Source organism: Pezoporus flaviventris, unplaced genomic scaffold (genome assembly GCF_033815535.1).
Source record: "Pezoporus flaviventris isolate CSIRO_AGI_PZ_B2104156 unplaced genomic scaffold, CSIRO_AGI_Pfla_v1 ptg000037l, whole genome shotgun sequence".
Lineage (NCBI taxonomy): Eukaryota > Metazoa > Chordata > Aves > Psittaciformes > Psittacidae > Pezoporus > Pezoporus flaviventris.
In genome coordinates this window covers 14,196,825-14,213,411 of record NW_026892585.1, presented here as the reverse complement: position 1 = coordinate 14,213,411, position 16,587 = coordinate 14,196,825, and the positions used below count along the sequence as shown (strand labels likewise).

The 16,587-nt window shown below is 41.3% G+C and overlaps 1 protein-coding gene across 3 annotated transcripts; it reads right to left on the bottom strand.

The window, feature by feature from the left end:
* Nucleotides 1-8,403: 8,403 nt before the first annotated feature.
* On the bottom strand, nt 8,404-16,339 carry NUP42 (nucleoporin 42). Of its 3 annotated transcripts, XM_061464754.1 has the most exons (7): nt 16,133-16,339; nt 14,958-15,201; nt 13,567-13,661; nt 13,185-13,261; nt 11,095-11,181; nt 9,350-9,434; nt 8,404-9,220 (listed from the first exon to the last, which is right to left on the bottom strand). In XM_061464754.1, the coding sequence occupies exons 1-7, from the start codon at nt 16,242-16,244 to the stop codon at nt 8,652-8,654; spliced, it is 1,269 nt and encodes a 422-aa protein (XP_061320738.1). In that variant the 5' UTR covers nt 16,245-16,339; the 3' UTR covers nt 8,404-8,651. The 3 variants fall into 3 exon arrangements, with proteins under 3 accessions (XP_061320738.1, XP_061320739.1, XP_061320740.1); XM_061464756.1 differs by lacking the exon at nt 9,350-9,434 and having other exon boundaries at nt 9,071-9,220; XM_061464755.1 differs by lacking the exons at nt 9,350-9,434; nt 13,185-13,261.
* Nucleotides 16,340-16,587: the final 248 nt, after the last annotated feature.

Below are 16,587 nucleotides of genomic sequence, written 5' to 3'. Positions count from 1 at the left end.
TTTCCTCTTCCTGTACACCAAGTGCTGCAATATATACAGAGCCCTAAGTAAATCATCTAGGATGCATAGCTATAAATTACAGCCACACACACACTCTAACAGGTTTTTAAGAACAACAAAGCCTCACCACATAGTTCTCCTGTATTCCTTAGTAACTCTGTAGGACTCCCTCTGTTCATGACTGTTTCTGTTATTGTTGGAAGATTAAACTTTCTCAAAGTAGATCATCATAAGGATGGAATCTGTCCAGTGACTACTTAAGTCAGAGAAAGCCTCTTTGCTGCCTGAACCAGCTTGTTGCAGCTGTGATCAAGAAGTGCCTTGTGTACATTTATTTGTTTGTTATCCAGTACTGTATTTAATATTGAGGCACTCTGCTAATCTCTTCAGTGATATTTTTCCAAACTGAAATTAGATAAACAGAGGAAAAAAAGGTCAGCAAGAGTCCCCTATTTTATCAGCACAGATAAGACAGCCTTATATGAATGTTATCAGATGTCCAACATAACTTGGTTACCTCAGTATTGGGAACCAGAGGTATTTCCTGCTGCAAGGATTAACTTACATTGCTTGTGTTATTTCTATAATATATGCTCTTTGATAGGCATTACTGTGAAAAGGATGGACTTGTGCTTCAACCACATAACCAGAAGTTGGGATGTCCAGGCTTTTTCCTCTGACGGTATCGTGGATGTCATCAAACTTGCATAAGTACTTTGTGGACATCTGTCTGCCCCCACCCTTTTTTCTTCCTTATCCTCTGTACAGCATTGCTCAGAAGGGAAAAATAGGAGAAAGTTAATCTGATTGTTAGCAGGTACAGACAATGAAGCAACTGTCAGCAGGCAGACTGCAGTCATTGCTGTGTGGAGGCCCAGAGGTGCTTCCTCCTTACCTGGTTGTACACCTGAGGGATGCCTCCAACGTACAGCTTGGGATAGAAACCATCCCTGTAGCATGCTTCCTGCTGATGCGTGGGGGACTAGAAGACAAGCCAAACAGGAAGGGGGGTGTGTGTGTATATATATATATATATATATATATATAAGTGCATTCTTTAGGAGAAAAGAAGCCTTCTGACCCGTTTCAGACAAACATCTGGAGAACCAGAAGCAGTCTTGTCAGGGGTGGAGGGGACCTTTGCTATCTCTGGGTCCTGAGAAGTACAGCAAGGAAGTACAGGCAAGAACAGGTGGGAGGAGCTGACCAGTGCTTTTAGAAGATGATTAAAGGTTAAAGGGTTTTATTTTGCTAAAAATCTCGTAAGATACAGAGTTTGAATGTATGACTAAAGGGAACTAATGGGACAGAAGCTTGAAACAGCACAGGCTGGAAAGATGCTGGAGCTGTATCAGCACCTGCCTGTGATGTACAGCTCTGCTTGTGTTCTCGGGCTAGCTTGTACGTGTCTCAGTTCATGAATCCTGTGTCCCAACAGGGTCACCAGTGTTGTGTGCACTGCCATGTGAATTCCCATGTAGGCTTCAGGAAGAGGCACAGACCCCTGGAGAGGAGGGGGTTCTGGTGGCCATTTCCCTCCACAAAACCTCCATGGGGAGGCCAAAGGAGTTGTGTCCCCTGGTATGCAAAAGCACGTGACCACGGAACTTGGGGGGGAGTGGGAGGCAGGCAGGGCAGCAGGTAAAGGCATCGGGCTCCAGGAAGTCAGGTAAGTTAGAGATGTCTGAAGCAGACATCTACAGTAACTTGTGAGACAGCCTTATCTCGAGGCAGGCAGATCTGCCTGCAGGCCAGGCCTCTCTTTTATGCTATGCCAAGTTCCTACTGTGAAGTTCAAGCTTTGCAAAGGTCGGTTGATCCCCAGCCACATGGGAGCTGCTGAGCAAAGGGCCATGGGAGAGCACTGAAGGCTCTCTTGCCCAAAAGACTTAATGTATACTGAACACAGAGGGTTCTTCTCCACCTCATCGACTATCCATTTATCATACAGAAGCAGTAAGTGATACCAGGCTTCTTTTTAAAAATGCAGCCCATGGTTATAAACTGCTGTTTCAGTTTTATATTATTTCAGTTCTATTTCATCATCACAGATACTTCAGGCAAAGCTCATACTTGCAGAAGTAAGCTACCTCTCTGTGCCTATGAGGAACACTTTAATACCGAAGTGCATCACACGTCAGAGATGTACAGATACTTGTCAGGCAGAGAAAAATGCAACAGCACTGGCGAGATGAAAAGCTAAGCTATTGGAGATCAAAACTGTACCTCTTTAGTTTCCCTTTAAAGGGATGCGAAATGTAGCTCTACCTGCACACACACAAATGAATCCTGTTTGATTCATGCAAGAGGGTGTGTTTATTTTGTAGAGTTAGAACTCATCACATTACTTTGCAGGGCATATGCAATGGGCACAATTCATGTGATTTGCTTAGATAAGGCTCCATGGAAGACTCACAGAAGCATGACTCGATGCTGACTAGAAAGCATTTAGTTTGCTAAGAGTGGACTGCTAAAAGGAAACAGAAATTCAGGTGGAACAGGATATAATTGCTGCAGGTACTTTAAAACCACCAGATCACTTTTCAGATGAGTCCTATGTAGCTAGCAACATAACAGATCTGCCTGCTGGAAGGGGCAAGACATAAAACTTGTTTCTTAAGTCTCTCATGTGACATGGTAAGAACAAGCCCTACTGCCTGCGGAGGAAAGACAAAGCAGTCTGCATACCCAAACTGTTGATCAGCCTGCTGGCATTTAAGTCCTGTTGTTCTTGCTCTTCCTCCCTCCATTTTACGATCTGTTTTTGCTCTTGTGCAGGAGGCTAAGTCCCACCAGGGAGCCCCCTGCACAATACAGTGATGTAAGAATGTGCCTAGCGTTATTGTGTGGACCAAACTGAAAACTTGCAACAGCATTGCAGGTTAAATACGAATATTGCCTAAGGTTCAGTTGCTGAGATCTGCTGTTTTTCTTTTATTTGGTTATTCTTAACAGAAAAACCAGGCAACTGCATATGAAAGTGTCCTGGGTTCAGCAGTAGCAGTCATTTTTTCTCCTTCTTGGTAGCTGGTGCAGTGCAGTGTTTTGACTTTCAGCTCGGGAACAGAGCTGATAAAAGGATGTTTTGGTTTGGCCAAGGACTTTGTGAGCCTCATGCTCTGCCAGGGAGGAGGGGAAGCCAGGAGGAAGCAGAGACAGGACACCTGACCCAAACTGACCAAAGAGCTATTCCATACCACAGCACGTCATGCCCAGGATGTAACTGGGAGTTAGCCGGAAGGGCTGGGAGACTGCAGGGTTGGAGGAGGTATCGGTCGGTGCTTGGTCGGGCTTGGGGGGCAAGTTATCGGTCAGCGGGTGCTGAGGTGTTGTATTCTCTTCCCTTGTTATTTCCTTTATCATTATTATCATTGGTGGTAGCAGGAGTGATCTCTGTTATACCTTAGTTACTAAACTGTTCTTATCTCAACCCGTGGGAGTTGCATTCTTTTCGATTCTCCTCTCCGTCCCTCCGGGAGTAGGGGGAGGGAAAGAAGGGGGGGGTGAGCGAACGAATTACCTGACTGGGTTTAAACCACGACAGAAAGTTTCAAGACCAAGAGCCATATTCACTCCTAGTGTTAGGGCCCTAACCTGCCTCTTTAAACTCAAGGGAGAGAGGCTCTCTCTTTATGACTAGCACCCCTAAATCATTGCCAGGAGAGGTGGCAGGCACATAGAGCTGCCTGCCCCAAATGCCCAGCATTACACTGTTGTGCTTGTGTGTTTTGGTTCAAAGACAACGGATCAGATCTACTTGCGTTGACTACTGTTGCAACGCTGAGAACATGAAGTAGTAGTCCTGACAGGTAGGGATTTGTTCCTAGTGTTTTGGTTTTGACATGGCCAGACCTTAACAGAGGAAGAAAAGGACTTTCCCAGGTGGGAAACTTCCTGTTCAAGACACCTCCAAGCAAGTACCACAATATTCTGCTTCCTAGTTTCCCATTTCCTCCTTTTTGAGAGGGTACCCTTTCAATAAGTCAGTCATTCCATCCCACAGCCAATGCTTTCACCAAGTAGTAATTATTCAGTTCTGAAGTTTCTGCCTAAATCCTCCTTTCCAATTGCTTTGCCTGCCCTCTGAATCTCCTTCTACTCGTCATGCAGCTCTGGCAACTGTGTGCTCAGAACCAAGCACAGCATTAGCACAGCTGTAGGAGATCCCTACATCTCAAACTACATTATACTGATCTAAGCCACTGTGGCTTCATATCTCACTGTTGGTACTTCTCAACTCTACAGTTTTCTGTCTTTCTGAATACCAGTAGTCTAATTTTTATCTTCAGTTGTTGTATACGAGCTCAAATACAATTAGATATGTACTCATATTGTCTAAACACTACCTATGGCTTTCTTCCTCCTCTGTGGGCCAGGTAAATACAAATTACAGTTTACCCTCTACATCAGGACATTAGATGGAGTATAAACAAAAAGCGTTCACTTAGTTGTCAGTGTTTATGGCTAATCACTAACCCTAATCACTGCTAACGTCCTTCACCTTGTAAATGCCTGTATCAAACACCTTACCCTTTAGTAAGGTGTTTGATACAGAAAATTTACATCTTTGCTACCAGATGATGTCTTTAGAATCTTCTCAAAGTATTTGCAACCATCAGCAGAACAAGTACCTTTTCCCTGGTGCTCTATCACTTATCTGAATAATTACCAGAACTATAGCAAGTCCATTAGCTGATTCCCTTGCTGACCCGTACAGTAGATTATCTGGACTCCTGCTGTGCTGCAGTAAGCTCACATTTCACAAATATGTTCTTACTTGCCTTTTATCAGCTACTGCATTTCATCCTTATTGATTTTCAACTGCCCCTCATTCCAAGTGTTTTTAACTAGATTTCCTCCATTTCAGAGTTATCAATCTCAATTCAGTGCTCCTGTATTAATAGGCCTTTTTGTATTCCTTTCCCCCCAGACACGTTTGTGAAAGCTCTTCTTTCCTTATCGTGCTGGCTGTGGTTAATTTATTGTTGTCAATACCCTTAGCTTTATCTTCTGAAGCTTATTTGCAGTTCATCTTTCTTCAGTGTAAGGCTGCCTTGCCACTTTCTGCTGCATGTAGTGAAACTACAGAGCACAGGGTTATTATGATATTTAAGACAGAACTGTAATGCTTTCTGAGGCTTGTTTCCCTTTTTCCTCTCTTCTCTGCTACTAGCTTGTATTTTGAGATCCCCCTGTGCTGCTACCATCACCTGGAGGAAAAAGGGCAGAGAAAATTCCCTTTGCTAGATACTGGGCTGCTTCCTTTGCTGGGGTAGTGGAGGGTTTTTCTCTTGCATGCAGCCAATCTCAAGTGCTGCTGCCTGAGGATTAATCCAGGATCTCTTGGAAACCAAAACTTCAAATCATTCTTCAAATTAATTGTTGGTACCACACCACAGGAATTTCAGTGACTCATAAATCCTGTTATTTCAAAGTAAGGGAAGTACTTGAAAATATCACATGGAGCTTGAATGTTCTAGCCCATTTCACAGACCATGTTGTACTGATCGGGACACGTTACACCTCTTTGCTTGGATATTCATCTCCTGTTTCCTGTTCTAAAATGAAGTACAGTAAGTGAGATCTGTGAGTTTGCTGCCACCTTACTGCGTTTTTATATGCCAGACCAGAGTATTATGACTTTCTGGAAAGCAGCCATATGTCAAACAAAAAAGCAGTTGCAAAAAGGAAAAGTTAAGAAAAATGAAAGGATTGTAGCTTAAAAGGAAGATATTATTTAGCTACCTTTGTACTTGCAAGCAACTTTGATATCAAATACACCAAAAGCAGAACAGGATGAACAGCAGAACAGCAACAAAAAAGGAAATTTAGTACAAATATTGGGAAAGATTGCTTTGATCTACTGACAAATTGTTGCTTATTTTCTGAAGCTTAGTAAGCCCACTAGAACAATACCATTTCTTCCTGTTCTATCCTATCCTTATTGCTACTTCTGCAGCCAAATACACAGCTTGCTTTTTGCTAGCTAAGTTGCATCACACTGCTCTCTGCCATCTTTTGAGATGGTCAGAAGCCCATTTGGGATGAAATACCGACTCTCAGTATCTCTGCAATACTGATTTTTTTTTTTTCTTTTCTGAGGGTGAGAAAAAAGATGCATTTAAAAAACAAACCTAAATTGGGAATACCTCCCTTGCTGTGAGGCGCTGGCACAGGTTACCCAGAGAAGCTGTGGCTGCCCCATCCCTGGCAGTGTTCAAGGCCAGGCTGGACTGGGGCCTGGAGCAACCTGCTCTAGTGGAAGGTGTCCCTGCCTGTGGCAGGGGGTTGGAACTGGATGAGCTTTAAGGTCCTTTCCAACACAAACCATTCTATGATTCTATTTCTTAATTGCAGTGTGACACAAGACTTCAAAGTTATCTTCTCTGCTGTAGGTTAGAATCATGTTTGAGAAGATCTGGCAGTGTTCTTTTGGGCATGTACAGTAGATTATCCAGATTTTTTATGTTCTTACAATTTTTAAGTTCTTCCATTTAAAAAAAGCTCTTGCACATTTTTGAGCCTTGAAAGCTCTTGGCACAGCTTAACAGCAATGACCTACTGAGCTACTCTGAAGAAAGACCAAAGGCTTCAGTTCATCACTTCAAAAGCAAACTGCTTTAAGCTCTTGTGTAACAAAGCAGCAGCAGTGAGGTACAGCAGCTCAAAAACCTTGCAGCGGCCTTACGCATAAAGACACTTCAACTTAGCCTGGGCATTCACCAGAGGTAGTCTGTCCTTAACTGGGACTTAAGACCGTTGCTCTCTTTCTTTGTTAAAGTAGTCATTCAAGAGAATGGTCATTAGGAATAAAAGATCAGGAGAAAAAGCACAGGTGACTTAAAAATTATTACTACTTTACATGTAAGGCAAAACCATTCACAGTCCTCTAAAACATGCCAAGGGATCCTTCAGGTTTATTAGCAATGCTTAATTCTGTACTTTTACCCTAAAATATACTCTTGCCAGGTTAGAATGCTGTTTTAATCTAACAAAAATTATAGGAACTTTAAAAGTCATGGTAGCTGGGTTGGAGAATCACTAAAGCTTCACGAATGAAACAGGGGAAAGTGTATATAGCGTGTAATAGGATGAGTTCATGGAGTGATGGAATTCATCTGACAAGCCACAAATGTATTTGTTTGTTGTTAAACTCCCTTTTGTAAACATTTATTTAACAACTTCTGTAAAGAGATGGGATTTATGCAAATACAGATTTTGGTATGGTCCTCAGTTCCTGTGTCAAAATCCAGGTAAGCTGAGTGAGCCCTGACAGATGTACCTGTCTTAGTTTGCTCTGGAGATCTCACTTGGAAACACATTCCATAAGAATTAAATGGAACTCTGGGCTAGTGTACCAGTATTTTGTTTGTGAGCTGCAGGAAGCCTGCCCTGGGTCACTACCAACAATAATAAAAACCAGATGCTTTATTTCATTTACAAAACAATCACCAGAAAAATTCATATAAACAAACCAGTATTGTAACATAACATCTACACTGAGCATGTGGACTGAGGCACCTGGATTTCTATGACACCTGCAGCACCCACACGTGGCCTATCATTCTAAAAGTTAAATTCATTCACACTATCTTAGCATTCTGGACCTTTGGTAGGAAGCACAGATATAGCAAAGTCTTAAGTAGGACCACAGGGTCCATAGCAAGAACTGAAAAGTTATCTATCTTCAAGTGTTAAAGGGACAAATCAATTTATTTATGTAGATCCTGGAGTAAACTTTTGCTTTTCTCTTGAGGTTTAGTAATTTTAAACCACTACTGGGAGGGCCCTGGTCAAGAACAAATGTTCTCTTCACCTGGCTTTGTACCCTCTCTAGAAAATTTCTGACCCCTGTTTTACAGCATCTAGGCAAAATATCACTAAAGCCAATATACACACCCATCAATTTTGACAGAATTTTGTTGTCTGGTTCTCAATTCACATACGTGTAGGGCATGATTTTACAATTGCTTGCAAAGTTTGATCAAAGAGGTGGCAAAACAGCAAACCACAAGCTCCTTATTCATGATGAATGGTTTCAAGGCTGCCCTCCCCTAACTGTATTACACTAATGTGTGCATTATGACCTGAAGCAGAACAGCTAACACTAGCTGAACTAGATCAGCTGGGACAGGTAACGGACTCCTGGGTGAGAGGAAGATGTAGCTGGGTAGAGACCACATAGGAGCCCTCTCTCCAAACACAGTTGTCAAAAGCTGCACCAAGTAAGAGGCAAATGACAAAGTGGTCCAACAACAAGCAGTCTGGCAGTGCAGCTGTTTCTTTCTAGCATTCTATCCACAGTAGACTCCGAATATCTAACTAAAGCACTCACACTTTTGACAAAGCCTTCTTAATATAGTTTTTGACCAGAATTTCACAGTACAGAATATAAAAGGGAACTTAAAATATTCATTAGTTCATTTCTTGGAACATAAAAGGTACATTCCAAAATAACCAAGAAACTATAAAATAGTGTTGTAATGTTTGTACCTTTGAGTTTATCACTGCAGAAGACATGGAGAAGAAACAAAAACTCAACTTTGTTTTCAGCTGGATTTACTCTATTTCATTATTCAATCACAAAGCGATGGAGTGAGGTATCGGAGAAGTAACAAAACCATGTAATTTCAGAATAAACTTTAAAAGTTCTAAATATTTAAGAGTTCTAATGGTGGTGGCTTAAGAGGAATCTTTCCAATTGTAAACTTTTTTGCTTCAAATTGTTTCAAGTCTTCAGCTGACAGTTCGCTCTTTGGTGTAAATAACTTTTCTGATGAAGTATTGTTTGTGACTGCAGAAGGCGCTGACATTAAGGTCTGTCCAGAGTCACTGGCGGTCTGTCCAAATAGAGTACTGCCTGAATGTGAGGGAGAAGTTGCTACTGGTGCACTAAAATCTCCAAAGACTTTAGGTGGAGTGATGTTTGAAGAGCTCACAGCAGAAGTAGTGCCAAACCCTGAAAACCCAGAAGTTCCAAAACCACTAGTTTTTTCAGAAGTTTTAAATGAGAAGGAGGCTGCAGACGGAGCTGCTGGGCTGCCAAAACCAGCAGACTGGGATCCACTAAGAGAGGATGTCGCACCAAATGCAGGAGGATTACAACCACCAGAAGAGCTCCCAAAAGCAGAGGTGTTTCCAGACGATGCATTGACAAGACTGGAACTTGTTTTAAAGGAGAAACTGCTAACACTGCTACTGCTGCTGATCACAGGAAAGCCTGCAATTATGAAGTTGATACAAAAAAATGTTAGAATGAGCACATCTGTGGAACTAACCACTGCTGTATTTCAATAATGCAGAAGAAAAACTCAGTGTTTAACTGTTGGCTCTTAATGCGGGGACTTACTTGACAACCCAAAGCTCAACGACTGCTGTCCTCCAAATCCAAAGGCAGGCAACGATTGAGTGACTGTGTTCTTTAGTTCGGATAGCTTAAAAAATTACAAATATATAAATGAAAATAAGATTCCAAAACAGGGAAATGTCTTTCAATGAATACCTGAAGCAAAAATATAGTTGCCTAGTCCAACTTAATACAACTTAGACACTGAAGACTTCCATCACAATTGCATGCTCTTGCAGCGATCAACAAAATGCTCTGCGCCTATACACTGTTCTCTCTAAAACTCTCCAGAAACACAAACATATTACAGTTTATAGGCTTTTTCTGTCAGACAGTGACTCAAACACCAATTTGAGCTCTTGTTCCCATCTTTTACATATTTCAGCGAGTGTTTTATGACCGTATATCATTGCTTTGACTTACCTTGTTCTCTCACCTTGCTTCTTTCACCTTCAGCATTGAAAATACCAAGGCAGGATGATCATACTATTGAAACTTCAGGCACATCCTGCATATTCCACTTAAATCAACTTATTCTGTCTCCCTGGCTACTTAATACTGTCTTTAACCCCAGGATTCTCTTCTGACACATCTAGATTCATGAGAGTGTTATCACCTTCTCAGGACCAATGACTCTTTGTATCTCTGAATTTTACCCAGTTTCTCTCCCACCTAGCTTACCAATTTCTCATTCTCGCATTACCAAAACGCTCTATTTCTCCTAAGATGGCCTGGAGGACAATTCTGGTCTGGTCTGCTGATTATACCTTAGAATAGTCAAAATCAGCACATGGAAAAAATGGTGGGGTGGATATTAGCCTCTTACTGTACATCTACATGATCAGATCCCAACCTTAAGCTATGGTTGCTTTCATATGGCTTGCAATGATAGTATTTCAAACCTGGGGATGCAGCTGCTGCCTTGCTAACACGGAACCCTCCTGACTCACCGTTTTCCCTAGTTAACTAAAGGGTTTTACAATATCTGCCTGAAATTCATGAATTTCATAACTCCAGAGAAAGGTGGAGTTAAGACCCAAAACTGCATTCACAGACTTTCATGTTCACCTGGCTCAGGCAGTGCTAGAATATTCAGTCACGTTCCTATACCTACAAAATCACACAGATGGACAGACGGGGCAGTTTTCAAACTGCAGTTATTATTTTCTTATGTAATTCCTCCTTACACCTTTTCTACCTTCTCTAACGTTCCCAGGAGCATTCTAAGATTACTGTCAAGGTCTTCATGCCACCAGTCACCAAACACTTTCACACCAAGTGCTTTTTCACGGCTACAAGTACCAGAATATAACACATCGTAGCTGACATTTTCAGAACAGTTCATAGATTGACAGTGAATGTAGGAATTAGACACCGTCATGTCTCAGCTATTTAGGTGCAAACAAGGATGCCCTAGAAGAATCATGTATATGTGGTTGTAAAAGAGTATCCTGCAATCTTCAAAGCAATACCTACTACCTATTTCTATAGAGGCAGTAGAAGCATAGTTAAATACTTTGATTGTATGGAATATTTGCAAGTTTTCTTTATTAAAAACAAAGTGGCATATTCCAACTACCATGTCTTAGATATCTTTTTAGCAGAAATTAAAATGCAAATGCTAATTTGCAGGACAGTTTAGTAGGATGTGTCTAAAAAAACATGAATCTAAACCAACCACATTTGCCCAAGATTAATAAAAAGATGACATCAGGAACAGATATATTTTACCTTTCATTAGGACTTACCAAGGCTGCTTTTGTTGATGCATTTAAAACTTTCAACTGGAGCAGCCGAGTTTTCCATTGGTCTGCTAACTGTTGGACAGAATTTATCTAAAAAGGGGGAAAAGAAAAGCATGTTTTTATTAGTGGTGAAGACTTAATAAAAAAGAAAATAAAGAGTGATCTGACAACTGAACTGAAAGAAATTTTCTAGAAATTTTGTTAAGCCAAGAAGACAAGATTTTTGCTTTCCTGAAACTTCAAGGTGAGGAGCTGCAATATTTGTTATATTAACATAGAAGTCCTTTAAATTCTCTTACTATTGCCCTTAAATCAACTTTCTTTACATAGCAGTATGATTACAAAAAGAATCTTGGGCTTTCTAAATCTAAGTTCTATCACTAGCTCTATTAGGCACTTGGGAAAAAAAAACCTCAACAACAAACCACACACTAAATATATAAGTTTTAAGTATATGTGAAGAAACTTTTCAATCCTTGCTTTATTTCTGGCCTGTACACTTATGTACTTGCTCATTAAGCTCACTTTCATAATATTGTAATTTAAACACTTTAATAGAACCAACCTTAAATTTTGCAAAGCTGAATATTTTAAGTCCTTAATTTAAATCAGCTCATTTCATGTAATCCAACTGACTAACGCACAGAATATATGCTACCAATAAATAGTGCCTATGTTTTGGTAACTATGATGAAAGTATTAAACAAGAAACTGGAATGTCTTAAAAATAACTTTCCAAGAATTCCTAATCTGAATTTCCTATATTTAAATTTATCAACACACCTTATTCAAAGCTTGGCCTAAATGAATTTTCCTTAAAAAATAAACAATAAAACATAAGAGTGCCCTAAATGCCTGTAAGAGTGGAACAAGTTATCTTTTTGCAAATAAATTCCTTAATTTTTCAAAAGAATCTTACATCACAAACATCAGTAATTCTTTTGTGTCTAGGCACATGCTGGAAGATCATGTTGCTTGGCATCAGCTCTTGCACAACAGACTGGAAAATTTAGATTCTGACCCAGCTTAAGAATAGAAACATGCTTTGTACAAGACAAGTACTTAAAACACTTTGCAACAAAACTGTATCATACAGTTTTCAACTACACATTGAGACTTGCATTTAGTGCTTCAATGAGACCAAAAATTTCTGCTAACAGCCAGGCAGAGTGTACTGTTAAATCACTGCAGTTCATTTTAATTGAAGGTTTGTTGTTGGGTTGGTTTTTTTTAGCTTTATCTCCTGTCTCTGAAAATGCAATTTGGATAATTCTAAACACATGAAGCAAGAGTGGTGACAACAGCAATTCCTTCTGTAATACAGAACCATGGAAAAGAGGAAAGAGTGCATTGAAGCTTGAGTTAGTTTGTACTTTCATCTATTCAGCAGCCTAATTCCTTCCCTAGCACAACATTAAACTCTGCTAGCTTCCTTGATATTGATGGGACTATGCGGGAGGAACAATATGTATAAATTTAAATACACTTATTTAAAAACATACATGTTACTTCTTCTCTAGAAATGTTTATACCACCATTAAAGAATTATCTATTTTCCACATTAATCTCCTGCAACAAAGGTATGTAAAATAACAAGATCAAATAAACTTCCCTGTGTTCTACCTACAGCACTATATAACCAGCTGTAACAATCAAACTAACAGCACATGCAGTATTAAACTTTTGAGACAGTATTCAAGTGACTACAAATAATACACAAAAGCAGGAACATGACTAGGTCAAGCAATGTCTAGACTGAGAAAAGACCACACACTTATCTGAAACTAGCTAAAAGTCTATTGCCACCACTTCCTGTAGAGCTGATGTGTCAAGACACTAGGCCACCAGTTTTAGAAGCTCAGATCTGACAGTTTGAGCTTGTGCTGTCAGACAGAAATAGGAAGTTATGGTACAGCATACAGACTAGCAGCTATTTTCGCATTCTATTTGGTGCTCAGTAATTTAAAAACATTTTGGCATTCTCATAATCTGCTAGAGTTTGGTAATTAAATGAGTCGAGATTTGCCACTTGAACAGTAACAAGTCCTACCCCAAAATGTGTCTACACAAGTCAGCATTTTTAAAATACTTACATAGTTTTGAATGTTATTGTTTGCTCTGCAGTTATAATACTCCAGATGCAACTCTTCTGGCGAGAAATCTTGAAAGCCTGTAAGAAAAGGATAATCAAAAAACTCTCCAAGAAAATACTGAGGGCAGTTCCTCAATAGGTATGAAGAAATATGCCATGGTACATTATCTGTAATAAGTCAGTCACAGCTAGGGACACAAAAAGGATGTATTACAGAACCTCAAATATGTGAATGTCCAAAACGAGCTTGCCATAATCCAACATTCTTTTCTGTTTTACCACAAAGCCAATCACCACCTTGCAAATGGTTCTGCAGAGGTACAACAGTGTGGACAAAAAAAATCCTAAACAGCAGCAATACATAGCAACACTAAAAATATTACCTGAGACATTCAGCTTTTCTTTCACTGGTGAATACGACGAAAATATCCACTGTCCTGAAGATTCCCAAGTTTCCATGTCTTTCACTACACTTTCACTAGAAAACAAAATAAAAACACAGATGCAGGTGAAAATATATGGTCAAAACAATACCACCAGAAGCAACTGCCTGGTTTAAATCCAAAGCCAGATTCAAATACCTGCTGCCATGAAAATTAATGAAGAAAGACACTAGTGGGAATGAACAAGAGAAGTACTCAGTTGTTTGTAGGAAAAAAAAAAAGCACTTATGTGGCAAGATACATAAATGTCCCTACAAAGCATTTTCTTTATCATCTGACTGCAAGTAAATCAAACAGCGCCTTCAAAGAAGAAAAAATAAATCCCAAAACAGGCAATGTATTTTTAGTTCTTGTATGGCAGATGATGTCACAGAATTTCCCTGAAGCTGTAAATCACAACAGAATTTAAAACCTTCTCAATACTGGTTGATTTTACAATATAGAGGAGTGTGCACATTATTAAATAGCAAAAATCAGGGAAGAAAAAAGGGAAAGTGATGCATTCTATGCAAGTTTTTAGAAAAGAATCGGAAGTGTAATAATCCAGACATTGCAAAATAGAAGCTACATCAGCAAAAGTAAATCCAAATGTAAACAACAAGGAATGGTTGAAAAACTGAACTGGACAAGCAGATGGCTACACAGTAACAAAGATTCTAAGTATTTTGGATGTTTGTAACACAACATACATTCATGTTTGAGAAAGTGAATAAGTAACCTGTTAAGCATTTTCTTAATGTATCTTAAAATACAATGGAAAGTGGTTCCAAAACCTTGCTTCTTCAGGAAATCAGCAACACTGCTTGTTGCTCCTCATCACCTGCTCTGTAATCATCTTGAACCTCCCAGTCACTCTCAATTAACTCAAAAATAGATGCATGGGAAACCAGGTTTCAATAGTTTTACTAATGGCAGAACAATTTGTTATCTTAATTGTCAGGAAAACTAAGATAAATCGTTCACTTTCTCAGAGTGTTGTGCTTTGTTTTTTTAATGGTTGAGATGCTGTCCAAGGGGCTCCGACCCCTTCTTTTTAAGTACTGACATCTTTGTTTCCTTCCTTATCTTCCTGCCCACAACTTAAACACCATGCCACCTTAGTAATATGCAGTTGTCCAGCTGCCCAATCCAGGTTCAAAACAAGGATTGCTTTCTTCCCACGCCAGCATAACTCAAGAGAACCAAACGGAGCAATGTTTTCTATGGTTCTTTTTACACATCCCACTTTCTTCCTCACAATCATGTCCTCTACACATACTATTCCTAATAAGTCAGTAAGCTTTCAAACTGCTCATTATAAATGTTTTTAGTAAGACAGGACTATAACTTACAGAAGTCTCTCCTCTTCATCTTTGTAGCCATCAGCAATGTTTTGACTGTTGACTAATACAGAAAATCTGTTCTGTGAAAAGTCCCCATTTCCGCTGCTGCCCCCTGATGATCCAAAGCCAGAGGAGGCAGAAAGTCCTCTTCCATAATCTCTGCTGCCACCCCACACATTAGACTTAAAGGTAGATGGCTGGATAACATTGGTGTGTCTCTGGTTAGCGCTACCCCATCCTCCTCTGCTTGTACCTTCCAATTCAAAGAGAAACAAACAACAGAAATTAAAAATCATTAAGGTATTAAGCAATATAACATCAACAAAAACTGTGAGTATAATTATTTTTATGCTGGCAATCAGATGCTTGAAAGGAAAAAGTAGGTTATTTCCTAATGAGTTAACCTGATTATTAAGTAAGCTTAACGTAGTGCATTACCCTGGTTAGTTCTGGTATCAGAAGTAAAGAATCATCACCATACCATCACCTCACATCACCATACCAACAACACGGGGCACTGCAGAAAAGAGACTATTTCAGTTTCGCTTATGTTGTTCCATAAAGTAACTACCCCAGAAGGAAAAGACTGAATTTAACTCACAGTACCTTTACAGTAAGGGCTCCTGCCTGCATTGTTACAACTGAAGCTCTGCGCATAGCTAAGACCTCCCAAGTTAAGTTTTGAGACCCTGGACCCATTTGTGTGACAGACAATTCCTGCTCCTCCTTCAGCGGGTGATGAGCAACGGCAGCCCTGTTACTGTCCTGACACGACTGTATCCCTCTACTCCCCATCACGCCTCTCGCGTACCAAAAGCTTCCAAAGGCGCGTATCCCATTCGAACTAAGCTACCCTTCAAAGGGTACAAGGCGCAGGTGCTGTTCCTATCAGCGAGGTTTCCGGAGTTACTGGCCTATTTCCTCCGTTCCCGTGGCACAACTTGCGGTACCTCCGCCAGAACCCAACCCCACAAGCGGCCCCGCAGGCACTACCGCCGACAGCTCAGGCCAAGAGCCGCAAGACCGGGGCCGCTTCCAGGCTCCGCCAGCCGCACGGAGCCCCGCACGGAGCCCCGCAGCAGGCCCCGGGGGCCGAGCACTGAGCCCTCAGCAAGTACCTCAGTCCCCGCACCGGGCCAGGCCGGCGGCTGCAGGCCTCTGCAGGCCGCCGCGTTCGGGAGTACCTTGGTAGGAGGTCGCGGAGGGCCCGTATCGTACGCCGCCGCGAGGATGCTCGTTCCAGCACCTCTCCCCGAAGCGGCAGCGGCCCTGCAGGAAGAACTGACAGATGGCCATGAAGGCCCCACCGCCAAACAACGCCGCACGGACGTCAGAAGATGGCGCCGAAGGGGGAGGAGGCAGCGTCCCGGCCGCCGCCCCGGGCAACTGGCGTCACAGCAGGCACGGCAGCCTCGGCGCGGTCCGAGGGAACGTGTGAGGCCCGCCGGCAGCCTGTGGGACACGTATATCGGTGCACATGGCGGTACAGGCCCGGTCTGGGGCACGAACAGCTCAGACACCGAACCGGATCTAACCATGGTGGATGGAAGCTGTGGCGTGGTAAATGCCATGGGGAAAATCCTCACGGAACTAGCAGTGTACGTGAAGGCGAGCACCGAGGTTGAGCCGTTTATGAGCA